Source organism: Tympanuchus pallidicinctus, unplaced genomic scaffold (assembly GCF_026119805.1).
Source record: "Tympanuchus pallidicinctus isolate F22 unplaced genomic scaffold, pur_lepc_1.0 scaffold1, whole genome shotgun sequence".
Lineage (NCBI taxonomy): Eukaryota > Metazoa > Chordata > Aves > Galliformes > Phasianidae > Tympanuchus > Tympanuchus pallidicinctus.
In genome coordinates, this window is record NW_026294618.1 from 48,414,934 (window position 1) to 48,432,131 (window position 17,198).

At 33.9% G+C, this 17,198-nt stretch overlaps 1 protein-coding gene across 6 annotated transcripts in view; it reads right to left on the reverse strand.

The window, feature by feature from the left end:
- Nucleotides 1-17,198, reverse strand: part of TBC1D32 (TBC1 domain family member 32) — an 80,915-nt gene that overhangs the window by 14,308 nt on the left and 49,409 nt on the right. For 5 of the 6 annotated variants that reach the window (XM_052680353.1, XM_052680337.1, XM_052680329.1 and 2 more), the window contains 2 exons: nt 11,983-12,108; nt 5,930-6,013 (listed from right to left, as the gene is read on the reverse strand). In XM_052680353.1, the coding sequence (XP_052536313.1) occupies nt 5,930-6,013; nt 11,983-12,108 (210 nt within the window). The remainder of the gene's footprint in view (nt 1-5,929; nt 6,014-11,982; nt 12,109-17,198) is intronic. The other variant, XM_052680345.1, reaches the window with a different exon arrangement.

The window sequence follows — 17,198 nt, forward strand, 5'->3', positions numbered from 1 at the left end:
CCATGTAAGTAACAGTACTACAAACAGTTAATGAAAATCCCATGGTGGTCAAAACTTCCTGCATAATTTCTGTATGTGCTTCCAGAATCTTTACAAAGTGCAGGTTTTTCTCTGCTATCAGATCTCTATTATGTGGCTTTGTCCATATAAATGGACAGAATCGTGAAATAGAGAAAATCTTTTATTTAATTAAAAATTACCTTTTCTCTTACTTTTTTCTTCTTATTTAAGTTCAAGGAGGGAAGGCTCAGATTAGCTGTCAGGGGGAAGTTATTTACAGAGAGAGTGGTGAGGTGCTGGAACAGGCTGCCCAGAGATGCTCCATCCCTGGAGGTGTTCAAGACCAGGCTGGATGGGCCCTGAGCAACCTGGTCTAGTACTGGATCTGGAAGTTGGTGGCCCTGCCTGTGGCAAGGGAATTGGAACTTGATGATCCTTGGGGTCTCTTCCAACCTAAGCCATTCTCTGATTCTTTATCAGGTATCTAGACATTGACACTGTCAGTGGAGTTGAAGAAGGAGTTGGTATAAGACGCTGTGCTTTGTCGGTATCTATCTTCTCTTCTTCTGATAGCCTTATGAAAGCTATTTGAAAACATTGTATGGAGTTGGAGTAAAATAGAAATCCTACACTTCTCACTACACTCTCTTCTGCCATTTTGCTACTGTTATTTGATGGCGTCATCTGCTTCACAAAATCACTCATCTAGAGCACTTCTGAGGGCCTGAATCTCATGTTCATTATCTGAATTGTCTATGAAATAAGTCCTTTTTCAAAGGAAAATTAATTGGACTTAAACTATGAATGGAGAGAGAGACAGTGGCTCCTCATCAGTGCTAAGTAATCTCAAGTATATTTCCACCTTGACTTCTGAAAGCATCTGTTAAACTACGAGAAAGACTGCTTGTCATAACAACAGAAGATCAAAATATTTATATCTAGAATTTCTTCTCTGAATATTACTCATCATTAACTCTCAACCTATTTTTGGAAGCAACATCATTAAGAATGAAATGTTTATTCATTTCAGTTATATATGAACTAAGGGCTAATGCTTTTTGCTAGTAGCATCCATTTTAAAGAAGTGTATTCAACAAATGATGCAGGAGGAAGGAAACAATGCTCTTCTTTCTCCTTCTATATGAATCCATTTTGTGGTGCTGCCCTGTATTTCTGAGTCATTACTCCTGAGAAACTTCCTGTCAACGTTTTTGAAATTTCTCAGTTCATCATCCAATTCACTTGATCCTTAGAAAACTCAGTTTACTGAGTGGCAAAAAGCTCCTATGAGATTTTGTTCAGCCTAAGAATTAAGCCTCAATTAGAGGAGGAACATAGCACTACACCTGTTTTATGGCTAACATCTGAAATACCTGATTCTGTTACTTCAGCTGTTTCAGAGATAAAGCTGAGTGGAGAATTCAACTGCAAGGTCATCTACAAAACAAGAAATACTAAAAGAACAGTTAACCCTGAAAGGTCACAGCATGCTTTAGTTCAGGAGGTCTGGAACACGTGATGGAGACTATGACATTAACAGGTTAGATGACTCTGCAGTTGAAATTCTTTAAGAAATGGTTGGAACCTTGAGAAAACATACGTTTCTACAAAACATTTCTGTTTCAATCACAGAATCACAGAATGGACAGGACTGGAAAGGCACTCGATGATCATGAATCTACAACCCCCACTAGACTAGGCTGCCCAAGCCCCATCCAATCTGGCCTTGAACATCTCTAGGGATGGGGTGTCCACAACCTCTCTGGGCAGCCTGTTCCAGCACCCCACCACTCTCTCTGTAAAGAACTTCCCCCTGACATCCAACCTAAATCTTCTCTCCCTCAACTTAAAACCATTTTCCCTTGTCCTGCAGTTATCAACCCTTCCAAAGAGTTAATTCCCCTCCTGTTTGTAGGCTCCTTTTAGGTACTGAAAGGCTGCAATGAGGTCACCCCGCAGCCTTCTTTTCTCCAGGCTGAACAAGCCCAGTTCCCTCAGCCTGTCTTCATAGGGGAGGTGAATTGTTAAGTATTAAACTTGGAAAAGAGGATGGACAGAAATCATTAAGGTATAACATACATACTGTATGTTACTTTCCTCATCTGAATCCACATCACAGTAGCATCAATGCTGCTATCAAAAAAGTAAACTTTAAGATTTGTGTTACTGTTTATAATTAAATACTGCAAATGCAAAGTGGTTTATCAGTTAATTTTCCCTCTTCCTTATCTTCAAAATGATAACAACTCAAACTAATTTGATTTTTCCATAGTTGCAAATTTTATAATAGACTGAAATCCTGAGGGATTCCACAGCAGATGGATGACTGTGCTATTTTAATTACAGCTACCTAAGAGTTTAGAAACTTTTTTTTTTTTAAGATGATCTATTTTTCATTTTAAGGAATACGATAACCACTGAGTATTTTTGCTTTTTACTGACAAACTGGATCCACCTCCATGACTATTGTGGCCTTCTTCATTAAAATTACACAACTGTTAGATACTGTTTCTCCAGACCTCAATTTGTTCAAGAGAGAATGGTGAACACATCCAACTGCCAAACACATTTGGCTTATTTAGATATGGAGTTAGAAAGACGTATCAGGAAAAATAGTTTACTTTTTAACAACTCATTAGCTCTGCCTAATTCAGAACAGTATCTCTAACAGCAGCTTAAGATTTTAGCTTAGGATTTTTTTTTTATTTTTTTATTTTTTATTTTTTTTAAGATTTTAGCACATATTATCATAGTTTCAGCTGGGATGGAATTGTTTTCTTCAGAGTATCTGGTAGGATGCTATGTTTTGCTTTTAGGAGAAAAACAATATTGATAACACTGTTTACAGTTGCTGCTAAGCAGTGTTACACAGGCCTAAGGCCATTCTCTGTGAAGGGTGCAAGGACCTGGGAGAGAATTAGGACAGCTGACTTAAACTGGCCAAAGGAATATTCCACACCATATGATGTCATGCAGAAGGAGTTCTGTAAGCAGTGGGAGTTCATCTGGCTCTCTACTCCTGCTCAAAGAGCTAGCTAGGCATTAGTTGGTGGGTGGCAATTACTTGTGCATCTCTTGTTATATAAATTCATATATATGTATATGCACACACACACACACACACACACACACACACATTCATATTATTCTTCTCCTTTTCTCTGTATTAGAAAATAATTTTATATCAACCCACAAGCTCTACTTTGGGTTTTTTTCCCCCGATTCTCAGCCTGACCCTACAAGGAAGAGGGTTGGAGTGCATGAACAACTAGCGTGGTGCTTAGCTACCTGCTAGGTTAAACCACAACACGTGTATAAAGAAAAGATAATACGAAAGAACAAGTCATTCAAGATAGAACTGTTCTCCTTTGAGAATTTCCAACCTTTGACTTCAGCATAAAATTCTCAGAAATACACATAAATCTGATCAAACATTATTCAATTATTATTCACATTCCATGTCTTTGTAGAAAACCATGCTGTATCTTTTATGAAGTAAGGAACAGAAATGAGTGTCAATTTAGCTATTCAACTGATTCATACAGTCAAGCCCTTTTACTATTCCAGAGTGATGTTTGATCACAGATTCAATTTTAGAAACAGATTTTTTTTTTTTTTTTCACTTTCATGACAATCAGAATGAATTTACTGTTCTTAATTAGTTTTCCTGGACACTCATTGCTAAACTATCTGAAAGATGCACTATGAAATTTTAGTAATTGTCTTCATATCAAATGCAAAATAAACCTTTGATGAATCATGCAGTTTGACTGAACAACACTCTTTCCAGGACTGAAGAACTCACAGAAAGAATGTGTGATAATGGCAGAACTGACAGGGAGAGAAAGCAAGAAGAAAACACCTGACCTTTGCCTACATTACATATGATTAACTAACGTCCAGGTTCCTAACTATTGTTCAGAAGGCCTCTCACTATCCCGTTTCTAACTTCCTCTTAGAATATCAGGGAATACTGTGATGGAAAATTGTTCATCAGCCAGTCTTTGAAGTTTTTTATTGTAGAAAAGAAAGTACTGTATTTAATTTTTGAAATTGAATATTTTCACTCCAGCTTCAAACTCCAGTTATTTACTTTCCGTTACCTTAGGATTTAATTTAGCGTTTAGTGTTTCTAAAATGATACTGTTTACAATAAGAGCACATGAATATATGTTTGGAGAGAGTGAAATATCTGATAACACCAATTGTTTAAAATTATGTAGGAGAAACAAAAAATCTTCCCAAAGAAAAGGAGAAGGACTTTGCATACCCCTGAACTCTGAAATTCACTTTTTTTCCACTTAGCAGCTAAAGCACTGAGGACACAATGCATCATGGAATTTTTGTTTGAGAATTGTAAACATATATGACCTTTCAAAGTTAATGATCGATAGAGCCTGTGTAAGAATGCATGGAAGAAAAAAAAAAAAAAGGTTATAAAATACAAAAAACCATTTTGCACATACCAGGGTGATTGATTAAAAAAATAATAGTAACAAAAATAATTTTAGAAGTAGCGTGATTTGTTGGAAAGTTGTCTGGACTATACTCTCCTCCAAGAAAAATGAGATAGACATCCCCCAAAGCAGAAAAAGAAAATGCACCTGAGCCTTCTGTATAATTGGAGATTGTCATACCTTAAACTATGACCTAAGAAGAAATAATGAGAGAAGCAAGATGAGCAGTCTAGATGTCAAACCTTTTATGTCATGAAGACATTATGTGGGCTTTTAACAGAATCACTGAAATGATCATTTCCACAGAGAAGTGTCAGATATACACAAAAAGCAAATTTTATGAGTCAATGAAAAGCACTTTGTTGCTTGTTATACCTCCTGAGTGATGCAGGACAACAAAAAACTCTTAATTAGCAGAATTTAGAAGAATCTTTCAATGCAACTTTATGTGAACTGAGCTTTTAAGGAGGAATAAAATAATGACACAAATGGCACTTTAGCGACTCTCTTCATTAAATTAAAGACTCTCAAATAAAGATTATTCTGTTAGCAAGTATTCAGATGGTAGATGGCTAAATGGCAAAGTTACTACATTGAAGAAAGAGAAGCTTTAAATTACTAAAGGGGTTTTTTTACTTTCAAACTTCAAAGGGAAGTCTGAAGTCTCCAAGGACACTTGGATTTGCATTCTATATTCGTAAAAACCAAATGTCAGTATAAATAACAGGTTCTTCCCAAAGCAGGCTTGCTTCTCCAGAGTTAGCGGCAAACTGAATACTCCAAATTAGTAAACTACAACCTAAAAAAAGTCTTCACAGCCAGTAAAGAATGAAACTGCATTTCCAGCAGAGATCACCAATGTTTCTATATTTTCTGATTTTGCAAGTGCTTCAAAATATTAAAATGTATTACTTCACATGCAGAATAAATTAAATTTATCATTTATCCTTTATTCTTGGCAGTATTCACGGCATCCATATGAAACTAACACACAGATTTATCTGTCAATTACTGCAATTCTGCAATGTATATCCTTTAATGCAATATAAATGACATACTTTGGGGTGGATTATATAACACAGAGCTTTCAAAAGATGAGCCAGGTTGATTATGTTATCTTTAATATTTATGCCACTAGATCTGCAAATCTTTTAGCCTGAAATAAATATTAAGAAATACTCTGAATCACAACCTCAACTTTTCTGCATCTCCTTTCATTAGACGTATTGGAATGTGAAAGCATCTAAAGACCAGAAATTGTCTGCACTGTTTCAAATACATCATATTTTGTTCCAAACTTAGGTATTTCCCACTAGTTAAGTAACAAATTTACAAATTGTTGAAGAAAATTTTCAACAACACTGAGACTGTTAGACATATTTCAAAGGAAAGACATTTAAATACATAGATTTAAATACATTTAAATGCATACATTCTAATACTGCACAGCAGTAAATCATTAGGAAACTGACCTTCATATCTTCCCATACTGAAATAACAATTTGATCGACTCTCAGAAAGATGTAGAACGAATTTTTCAATTAATTCTGCCAAAACTGGAAAAAGAAGAAAAACATTAAAATGTTAAAGGTGATGAATGAAATCAAGATCTACACTGCCTAACAAAATGACAGTATGTAACTAGAGTTATTTGAATTTCTAAATGTTTATTCATGTTTCTGGGGGAACAATTCAAAGCATACAACCTGCTCTGACATTCCCAACACCATTCCTAACTTAAATTAAATTTGAATAGGCTTACCAAGAATATATTCTGTGTAAGCCAATAGAAATTTTCACATTATCTTTAAATCCTTGAAGGATGATTACAGAATTTATTCCATCATTTCAATATAAATAATAAATAAAATAAATAATAACTATTATTAAACTATAGTGCATTATCTCTTATTTTTTTTCTTTGAGTGTACATAAAAAAGAAAAAAAAAAGCCACCACAAAATGATTCTGACACAAGTGAAGGATGTTTTAAGTGCTGGTTCTAGTAAACAACATAAAACCAACAATGTCATCACAAGATAAAAAACTACACACTTAAATTTAAGTGACAGGAGTATTTCCTTTTGGAACTTCTGCACTTTAAGATGATTGTGACAGCCTTATTCAGTTCATGACATGGAACTTGGAGTCCATACCTAGATAAACAAGTTGCTGAAACTGGTCACTAGGTAAGAAATTGTATCTCCCACCTTAATGGATGTTACTTAGGATATTAGTTACATCTCTCAGTACAAGATCATTAAAAAAAAAAAAAAATTGTGATTCCGCAGTTCTGCAAGTTTGAGGCTCCTTCAAGTGAACACACCATTTCACAGATTTAACAAAAGGATACAAGGAAGCCTTTATACATATTCCATGGAGGATACTGATACTGAAATGGGACACATTAATAACTCAACATATAGCAATGATGAACATTTTTTGATGAGTTAATGTTGCTCCAAACCAGCTGCTGTTGCATAAGCCCAGTTTAAAGACTAGTGATATAAATTCTTTCTTGCAGCAACACAAAAACATGATTGGAGAGTAACAAGAGTTGCTGCTGGTGGGATTTTTTTTTTTTTTTAATGTCTGAACATTCCAATCTCCCTGGCATCACCTCGAGATAATAGCACTAAATCTTCAGCCTCTACTCATTCATTCCTGACAAAACATTGTGCATTCACAGGATGTTTTTCTATTTTACAACCGGAAAATTCCAATAAACCATTTCAGTGGGAATCTGTACAAACTACCATAGCAGCATCAACAGTGTAAATAGCTGTGGTGTAGACAGCAATGGAGAGAAGCAGAAGTATCTTGAATTAGCCTTGCTGACAGGAATCCTAACAAAGAAGGAGTCTGCAGTGCAAGCTATTTTCATGTATGACAAGGAGGAGAAAGGCAGAGCTTCTACTTATTGCTTGTTATGCCAGAAAAAAGATGAAGAAAACAACTTTCAAGACCATAATCAACTTTTCTTCCAGCTATTTTAAACAAAGTGATATTACATCATTATTTTTATATTAATTACCCAACATTTACAAATCCATTTCCATTTACAATGAATGAGTTCATAAAAAGTTTCTAAAAGGCTTAGTTTTGCTATTATCACGCTGAGAGGTCCCTTCATAGAAAAAATAATATCCACTACAACAGCTAAACACAGATTCACAGTTAGAGACAGCCAGCTCTAACAGTAACAAAGCTAATTTTCTAATGCAAAGGACTAGCAAATCAAAACAAAAAGTATTAAACATGTAATTTATATTCTTATGCATTCTTATGAACGGAACTATTTTTATTACAGCTTTAATAAACCACATAGGGATAGAAAAAAAAACTGTAGAAGAGCAACAGTTTACTCACTTTGTGAGAATACAAAGCCTTACAACTTCATTAATACACTTAGTGAAATGTGGTCCACAAACAGTGTAAAAAATATTGCATAAATAAAACAAGAAAAAAAAAGCCCACAAAAAACCAAACTTCTGACCAGATATATGTTCACTGTATGACTACTAATATTGTGATTACTGAAATATACCATCCTACAATAACAAACAGGAGCTATGTTAAAGGACTAAAATATTGCTTAATTCGGAAAATATAAATCAAATTAGTACATTGTATTTTTTTTTCCCTTTTCTGTTGGAAGGCATCCACACGCTTGACCTACTAGTCAAATATTTCAGTTCAGTGCTTGACTTAATAGAAGAGACAGCTCACCAACTGCTAAGCAATTTTTTGAAACTCGAGCACAAAATTGATTTCAACCATTTGGCAATATTCATTTGCATGCCTATCAGGATCTTGGAAAAGCTTTTAATCAAGTTTCAGAGAGGAAAAGACACATTAAGGTTTATCAGCGCAAATTCGGTTAATACATAATACATGTTCATGTGACATGACAAGGAGTTATTGTAATTCTTATCCTTTAATGCTATATCATTTAGCTGCCAAGTAAACATACTCTAGAAATCTTTAAAAAGATGGAAACTGGCTCAGTGATCTTCAATTTATTGGAAAAATAGCCAAACAAAATCTAGAAATGTTCACTGTACAGCAGAGTGAGTACTGTTTTAATAGCCCACATTCCAATGCAGAGATTATGTTCGGATACACAGAGTATCATGGCTTAACAACTTACTGGTAATGTTTATCTTCTTACATTATCATAGTTTGACAGTAAAAACACAGAAGTTTTTAAAAGACTGACAATTATCTCAAGTAAATTTAAGCTGGTTATTCAAAATAAACACAATTTTAATTTACGAGTACATAAAAATACACAAAATTAAATGGAAGAGCTTTTAAATCAACCAAATTATTACAGCATGCTCATAAAAAAAGCTGTATTCCTGCAGGATGTTTTTTTTTTTCCTTAAAGAACTAATGTACAAAAGGAAAGTAATGCTATTTTTTTCTAAACAGCAAAAGAACACTAATTTAAAAAATGCTATGTCTCAAACTGTTTTAATAGGTACCAACCAGGAGAGGTTATCTAATACTGCTCTGAGGAATTTAAGCCAGAAACATAAAAACATACTAGAATTTTTTCATTTTTCCTCTAAGTAATTGGTGTTATTTTAACATACTCCATACTAAATCACAGATGCTTCAAACAGTAGTCCTTGGACCGCTGACTTATTTAAAAGTTAGGATCCAAAATTTTCAATACCATCAAGCATAATTCAGTTAAACAAATCAATGATAAACACAGTTAGCAAGCAGCTCCATTCCTAATAGAGTCCTGGGAGGACTTCTATGAATTCCCAAGACAACAGGAGAGACTTCAGTTAGTGTACACGGAAACGACAAGGCACAACCAGCATTTTGTTTGAAAAGACAATAGAAATTCTGACAGTAATTCCATTACACCAATGAACCTGGTAACTTTTATTAAGAGGAAAACAATTTTTTCAAATCCTACAGTTATTGTATGATGTTGGATTGGAAGGTGGTCCAAACTGTTTTAAGGAACAGAAGAGAGAAGCTCTCATCTGCAATTACTCTTCCTGTGTGATGCGGAAGACCTGCTGTTTCCCTCACTCTGAAATAAACTCCCTTGAAAAATCAAGTAAGAACGTAATAAGGTAAAAAGTGTATTTTTTGTATTATTCTAAAATCCTCTGCTGCGAATGAAATATTGTTTTGAAATTGGTTATACTCAAAATAAGAGCAGACCTCAGAAAGAATCTACATCTAATTGAATGATCTTTGAGGTAAGAGACTTGGTCCACACTTTATTAATTAAATTAAATAAAATTAAATTAAGCTAAAAGAACCTAGATTTTTTTTTTTTTTTTAATTTTTGTAAAGTTAAAGAGGCTCCTCTGAGTATCAACTCAGAAGTGAAGTCAAATGCAGTTTGCCTGATTTGGAAATCATATTCTAGAAAATTCTCTTTCACATACTTCAAAAGAGAACATATGGGAAATTACTCTGCAGTTACTCAGGCCTTCTTTGGAGGTATCAAATGAAGGTTGAAATCCAAAACTTTTTCTATCCAAAAAATAATAGTATGATAGTAAAGACTCTAAAAACAGTATTTCAATGTCTTTGAATCCAGAAGGCCTCTGAGTTGTTGAAAAACACAATCGTTGCTCTACAGACATCACAAAAATTGGGAAGAGCTGCTGACTCCCTCAAGGGCAGAGAGGCCTTGCAGAAAGATCTTTAAAAACTAGAGGGCTGGGCAATCATCAGTCATGTGAACTTCAACAAGCTTCAGCTTGTGGACAGGGTAACCTGAGTGATGAGAGGCTAGAGAGTAGCCCCATGGAAAGGGATCTGGGCATTTGGGTTGATGGCAAGTTGAAAAAGAGTCAGCAGTGTGCTTTGACAGCCAGGAAGGCCAACCATATCACAGGGTGTATGAGGCCCAGCACTGCTGGTGGCCGAGGGAAGGGATTGTCCCATCCTGCTCTGGATTGGTGTGGCCTCATCTCAAGCACTGTGTGCAGTTTGTGGGCGAGATGATACAAGAAGGACATAAAATTGTAAGAAACTGTACAAAAGGAGTATGAAGCTGGTGGGAGAGCAAGACATATGCCTTGCAGAAGTCCATGCCAGGCTTAACAATTCTGTGGATACTTTCTTGCTCACTTTTACTTACATCTATATTGGAAACAGTTAACCCTACTGTTCTGGTTAAGAAATCTTAATGATTCTCTTTAATTTATAATTCTAGCTTATGGTACCTCCAACAAAGTTGCAGAAAACAACTTACACAGGTTTTGATGTATAGACTACTACAAAGCACAAAGTGAATTCTCATTCCTCCTTGTAAATCACTATTTAAAATGTATGCTCTGTTTGCCTTTTTTTTTAAATAAAAAGTATGTTTTGTCAACAAAGAATTCCTTTTAGATACAGAAAGACAGACTAATAATTTTCAACATAAAATTAATAAAATTCAATAGATCAGTCTGGAACATAGGCTGCATTCAAACAAAATTGATTTTACAGTGATGAACTATTCGTGCTTTCAATGTAGCACTGAAAAAATACACTGAACTACTAGATCTCAGAGATGCAAGAAAAGGAAATGAAACTTTTTTGCTAGAAAATACGTTTTTTTTAATTGTTACTATTTATTTTTATTACACTAGCAGAAGCTCAACAAATAAATTCAGTTGTTTCTCAATGGTTATGAATCACCATTTGCTCACCTGTTTCACAAAGCTTTGTGAATACATGCATTTGTGGGCATATACAACGTAAATTATAAGCACGGATATGTAGAATTCAGAAACATTCAGTTATTTACATTCAGTTTTTTATTTCAACATTTATACAAATGACAAGTTACTTACTAGCAAATACTAACTAGGTTCCTGTGCAAATTACTTCCTTAAAGCTCCTGAAACTGTTACGTTGCTTTCATACAGCTATACAAACTACCATAAAATTCAGGTCTGTTATGCGAAACACACTTGCTGGGTTACCTTGATCCCATATAAAAAATATTTCTTATATATTCACTACCTTATTAGCTGCTTTCCTAAAGAATTTAAAGGGAAGTCTTTGGCATCTATGAAAGAAAATATTACACTATTTTGAACATACTCAGAATTTTTACTAAATTGGATGTCAGCGATTTCTGAAAACACTTAGCTTCTTTATTGCTATACAAGTATAATATTTTATTACAAGTGAGTTAAGGCATTTGATGATTTCTGCCATATGAGTGATTCCTGCTTTTTTTTGCTGTTGTTTTCCACTGTTTTCACTTATCTATAACAATTAACCAGTATATGCTTACCCTTTGTTAAAAATGCACATGAGAATAAAGAACCTGAATGAGAAAATTATTAGATGTTTAGTAAGCCTAAATTCTGGAAACATTTACTGAAATTGGTCAATCCTGTTTCCTGGGGACTATCACAATGAAATAGTTTTCTTAATTATGACAAAATTGAGTACTTGTTTAGAAAATATAACTCAATGAAACTTTAAAGAATAGCTGCATGCTAAAGGCCTTCTGTTTGCTTGCTTTGTTAAACTCAGTAAGTCATACTCACTCGGTCCACTGATGGTATCTGGTCTGGTTTTCATGATTTTGCAGAATTGCCTTCTGCAAATTTCAGCCCACTCAGATTGTCCACCTGGACTTTGTAAGATTGACATCAGTTTGTCAAGAACTTTATCTAGGAGAAATAAAATTAGTGTTATTCAATGTTAAGCAATGATTAAATTGGCTTTTTTTTCCTTTTTTTTTTTTTTTAAAAAAAAACTTAGTTACTATTGTTATTAGATACAGAGCATGACAGAGACAAAGTAGATCCATATCAAATATCAGAAAAGTTGAATACAGCTATTGCCTGTTTTTTTTTTTTTTTAATTTTATTTTTTTTATAGAAGTCACATGTTACAAAGAAAAGAATAAGAATCCCTTACTGTATGACAAATAGGAGGAGCAGCTAGTCTCTGAAGCTAACTGCATTCTATTTTACACACAATAGAATAACTGATTTTGTTACTGCTGTGGTACATGCTGTATCTGCACTAAATTTATTACACCTTTGTTCAAAAATTAAAAGAATTGGAAATTTATTTTAAAGAGATAAGATTGATATTTCCATGTAATTTCATCTCTGAAACCAAAATTTCATCACAGAATCTAAAATAATAAAGACACGCAAAGAACATCCACCAAACATCAATGGATTAAAAATAAAAGTGAGGTGGTAGCATTATTTTGTTGAAAGCTAGATGAAGCATTCCACATAGCAAGGCAACAGTGTTCCACAGAAAATTTCTTCTTTCTTCAGTCAGCAGCTTTTTTTCATACACTTACTCTGTGGATAGATATAAAGGTATATACATGTATGCCTTCAGATTGTGAGGCATATCTATGAAGTAAATTTTGTGAAAATGCACTGGATCCCAAATGGTATGAAAATTCTTCTAATAGCTGTGCTAATAATCCCCAATGCTTCCCAACTTCAGCAGAAGGAGTCAAAACTGGGGAAAAAGACTTCTTTGAACATTTATGTTTGATGTCACTGAAATATGACCCAATAACTACCTTGTGAATTTGATATTAATATTTAGAAAAAATGTAGAATTTCACACTTCTCTGAAGAATCTAATCTTATACATCCAACACATTCCATAGCCACAGGCTCTTCACTGGTGCTGTCAAGATGTAAGAATAATTTGGGCATTTTCTAACTTCAGAGTGCTTTACCTGAGCACTGTATTAAAGTACAGTCTTTTGGTACATACAAGACACAAAAATAGCAGATAACTTTTTATTACTTTTTTTTTTTATAAAACAAATCTGTGCTACAGTTCACAGAAAAATCTTTAAGAACCCTCTTTATTACAAAGAATTTCAAAGATTGCTCCTCACTATTACTCTTATCTTGTTATTAAAGCCATATTCTGATTTTCTTTACAATACAGAAACACATATTCCAAATTAATATTGCCCACTGGTGCAGTGACAAAAGGACAGAAAGCATGCACTCTTTTCTCTTGGCTAAAAGTTATTTTTTTCCTCTATTTTCAACCAAGTTAGAGGAAATTACATATACTCTATCATTTTTCTACAATCAAACATCCCTGGTCTAGGCTGTAAGTTTCACAACTAGCGAAGTCCAAACAGAAGTATGAGAACAGAACAATCACAGTGACAAGTGGAGAACCACCTTGTATCAGACATAGAAATGCTACGCTGGCTTTTGACAAAATGATGTCTGTACTTAAAAGTCTGAATATATATCTTTTTAAATCAATTACCTTCTGCACCTAAAATTTCTATTTTGGAATTCAGACTGAATGCCAAATATTCGGAAAACTATGTGGATACATGATGAAGCAGCACACTGAACAGTGCATACAAAGTAGTAAAAGAATGCATTCATATGCTTTGACTAATAGTTTGTTTCTTTCCAAATCCAAGATTTGTTTACAACTGTAAATATTATAGAAAGGACTGACTCATCTACTCATTCTTTTATTTCTTCTTTCCTTTGAAGGCAGAGCAAATTTCAATTTATAAGGGTAATTACATGTAAGAGAAAACAGATTTTTAGCATAAAATACTGGCCATAAAAAAATGGAAGCAATCAATAAGCGCATCTCTCCTCAATCTACTTGATTCCCAGAGTAACTGAGAGTGCTATGGGTTCTCTTGTCAACTTGAGAACAAAAAAAAAGTTTTTATAATAATAAAAGGTAAATGCATATGAACTCACTCCAACTATGAGCAATCTCTGTTCTGTGGGATCATGCAGTTCCTATCACTTTGAAAAGATCACAGTCTGGGCTATTCTCCTCTGCTCTGTTTCTATGTCTTGGAAAAAACAGAACTAAACACCACCAACCACTGTAGAATTGATTTCTGTCTTAAAAGGTGACTTATTAAATACTCAAAAAGCATTTGAGCCAATCTATTGCTCTTTACAAATCCTTTCATTACTTTCATATGTGCATAGCGTTTCAGTATTCAGTTTTCAAACACAACTTAATTGTTTCTACAATAGAAATACTATTTCAAATGATCGTATTATTTTAAGCTGATTAAAGTATTTTCAAAAGATTTACTATAATGCATATAGAGTAAGCTGGTCTAAAGCCCTTAATGATATATAATCAGTAAATTGTTTTCCTCTTACTAAATTTATTAAAACAACATATACTATTTCAAAAAAGCTGATTATAGCAATTTAATTATTAACATTACTACCTCTTCCAAATTAACTAACATGAAATTTCTTTTTTTATCCTCAACTAAATTCTCAGTTATTATCTTTCCAAATAACATTCACTGATGCTTCAAACAGTTTATGTGAATATGAAAAATTAATCCAAAGAAGGACTGACTCCTAGAGTATCATCAATAGGATTTTTAGTTATTTTTCTCTCCTTTTCCATCATTTCTGTAACAGATTAAGGTTAAAGAAAATCTCAGAACTGCAGAACAACACTCTTCTACAAGTTACACAAGTTTTCACTTCCTGAAGGACTGTAGTAATTTAGTTTGGATCAGAAACTACAAGTTGAGACTTAAGCAATCAAGTCATCGAACAGACCAAGACAAAATTTTGATTCCACTAATGGAAATAAAACTACACAAAAATGCCTCAATGATTTCAAGAAAGTAGGCTTTCAAGACCATGACATAACCATCTCTGCTGCTTCCTCCTGGCTTCTTAATTTGACCCATATTTTTCTTCGCAGTTTGTCTCCATATGATAGGTAAGACCTTCCTTTTCAGATGACAGTGAGCTATTAAATAGGTTTGACAGTAACAAGAAATCATTGAGAGAAGCGTATGCAATTTAATTCATATCCTGAAGCTCATGTTTTTCCTTACACGCAGTTGGTTATATTTTCGCATACCATCCACTTGTTTGTGCTTGCATTAGTAGCTTTGTGCAGCTTTGTCAAAAAATAAACTTATTTACGAGTTCACAAAGCTATTGAACCTACAGTATACTACTGCACATGAAATCTGAACCATCACACTATAACTTTCCGTAAGATCATACTGATTATGTTCCCTATAAGAAGTTGCTTATTAATTCTTGACATTTTTCTTCAGCTAGCTTATGTGCCTAAAGCAGGCAAAGAAAATTCATAAGTGCTTTAGAAAACCTAAGAAATGTCACAATCCCTTTCTTATTTAATTGTAGGCATGACAAAACTGTTTTTCTGTGACAAAGCATCTCAAAAAGATGAAAAAAAAAGCTTGTAAGAAGGACAAGCCACAAAAGTGCAGGCAATGAAGATGCTTGTGTTAACTTAGAAAGGATAACAAGAAAGGATAACAGGCAAGCTATTAAAGCTGTCTTTTGACAGAGGACAGTGCAGGGAAAGAGAAAGTCTGCTGAAAACAAATCTGATTAAAAAAACAGAAACGCTGCAACATGTTTCTACTCAAGCCAGAGTATAAAGCAATGGCAGAATTCAGAAAACAATAGCTGGGATAGAATAACAAAAGACTTTAGGAATATAATTACAGAAGATCTTTGGTAGCAATTCTGGACTGTAGCTCAGGAAGAGAGAAGACAATGAATGGTGAAAAATACTAAGCAGTGACTGTGCCACTGCAGGAAAATTACAGACACTACTCTCCAGACACTCTTATCACCAACTCTCTCAAGTGCAGAACTAGAAGAGAAGATAAACAGATCTGTGCTAACAGAAGCGTAACTTTTACACTATAATACAGTTCTAAAATGTTTAACTTTTAATAACCTACAGCAGTTAATGTTACAAGTAAAAAAATCCATTATTTTTAATAGTTGTATTCTGAATAACGAATAACTACACTACTCTACTACTTATATGAAGCCAGGAGCTGGACTTGTGATCCTTGTGGGTTCCTTCTAACTTGGAATATTCTGTAATTCTATTATTTCAGTATATATTCACACATTACACCTCAAACAATTTGTAGCTCTGCTCTAGGATCCCACCAATGTATCTATTTTCCGAAGACTGCAGTACCCACAACTCACTAGCTTAAACTGACAGTTACCTTCTGTCTTGCATTACTGAAGTAAAGATAAAGAAGTTTTCTTTATTTTGTAACAGTATGGTCTTTTCTCTTGTCAGAGAGGTGAATTAGAGTCTATTCTTTATAAATTTTGTCAACTCTTTTATTTTTCCAGATGTTTATAAATACATGTTGTAGACTACTGTTAATGTAGAATTTCTGCCTCTTCTGAAAAATCAACATCTGCTGAGGAAATTTAAAAATAAGTTCTAATAATTACATTTCAAGGATATAATGGACATGAACAAATATAAAGATTTATTTACTGTAACTCATTCAGCATGTTCTTCTGCATTGTCTATGCAAATTAAAATTTTTAAATGGATTCTCTGTATAAATTAAATTGCTTTGCCTAGATAGTTCTTCAAAGGATTCTTCAGTCTGCCCACATTCTAAATTGATGTTCAATGTGGAAATCGACTATCCTAAACGCTGTCTATTTCACACACCACCAAGCTTTGTAAACACAGGGATCTGAATCAAGGAAACAGTGTACAAAAAAATTGTATCTTAACCATAATGTCTTGCTTCAGTTACTAGAGAAATGATATAAATATATCTCATGAGTCACCCACCTGAGTTGAGCCAAAAGGTTAATCTTGAGGTTTGCATAGGAATTAGATTTCTAAAAAGAGCTTTGCAGATTGACAGTTGCACAAAGATAGACCAAAAAAAAAAAAAACCAAACTGAGTTATTTAGCTACAAATGCAGCCAACAATAAAAAATCC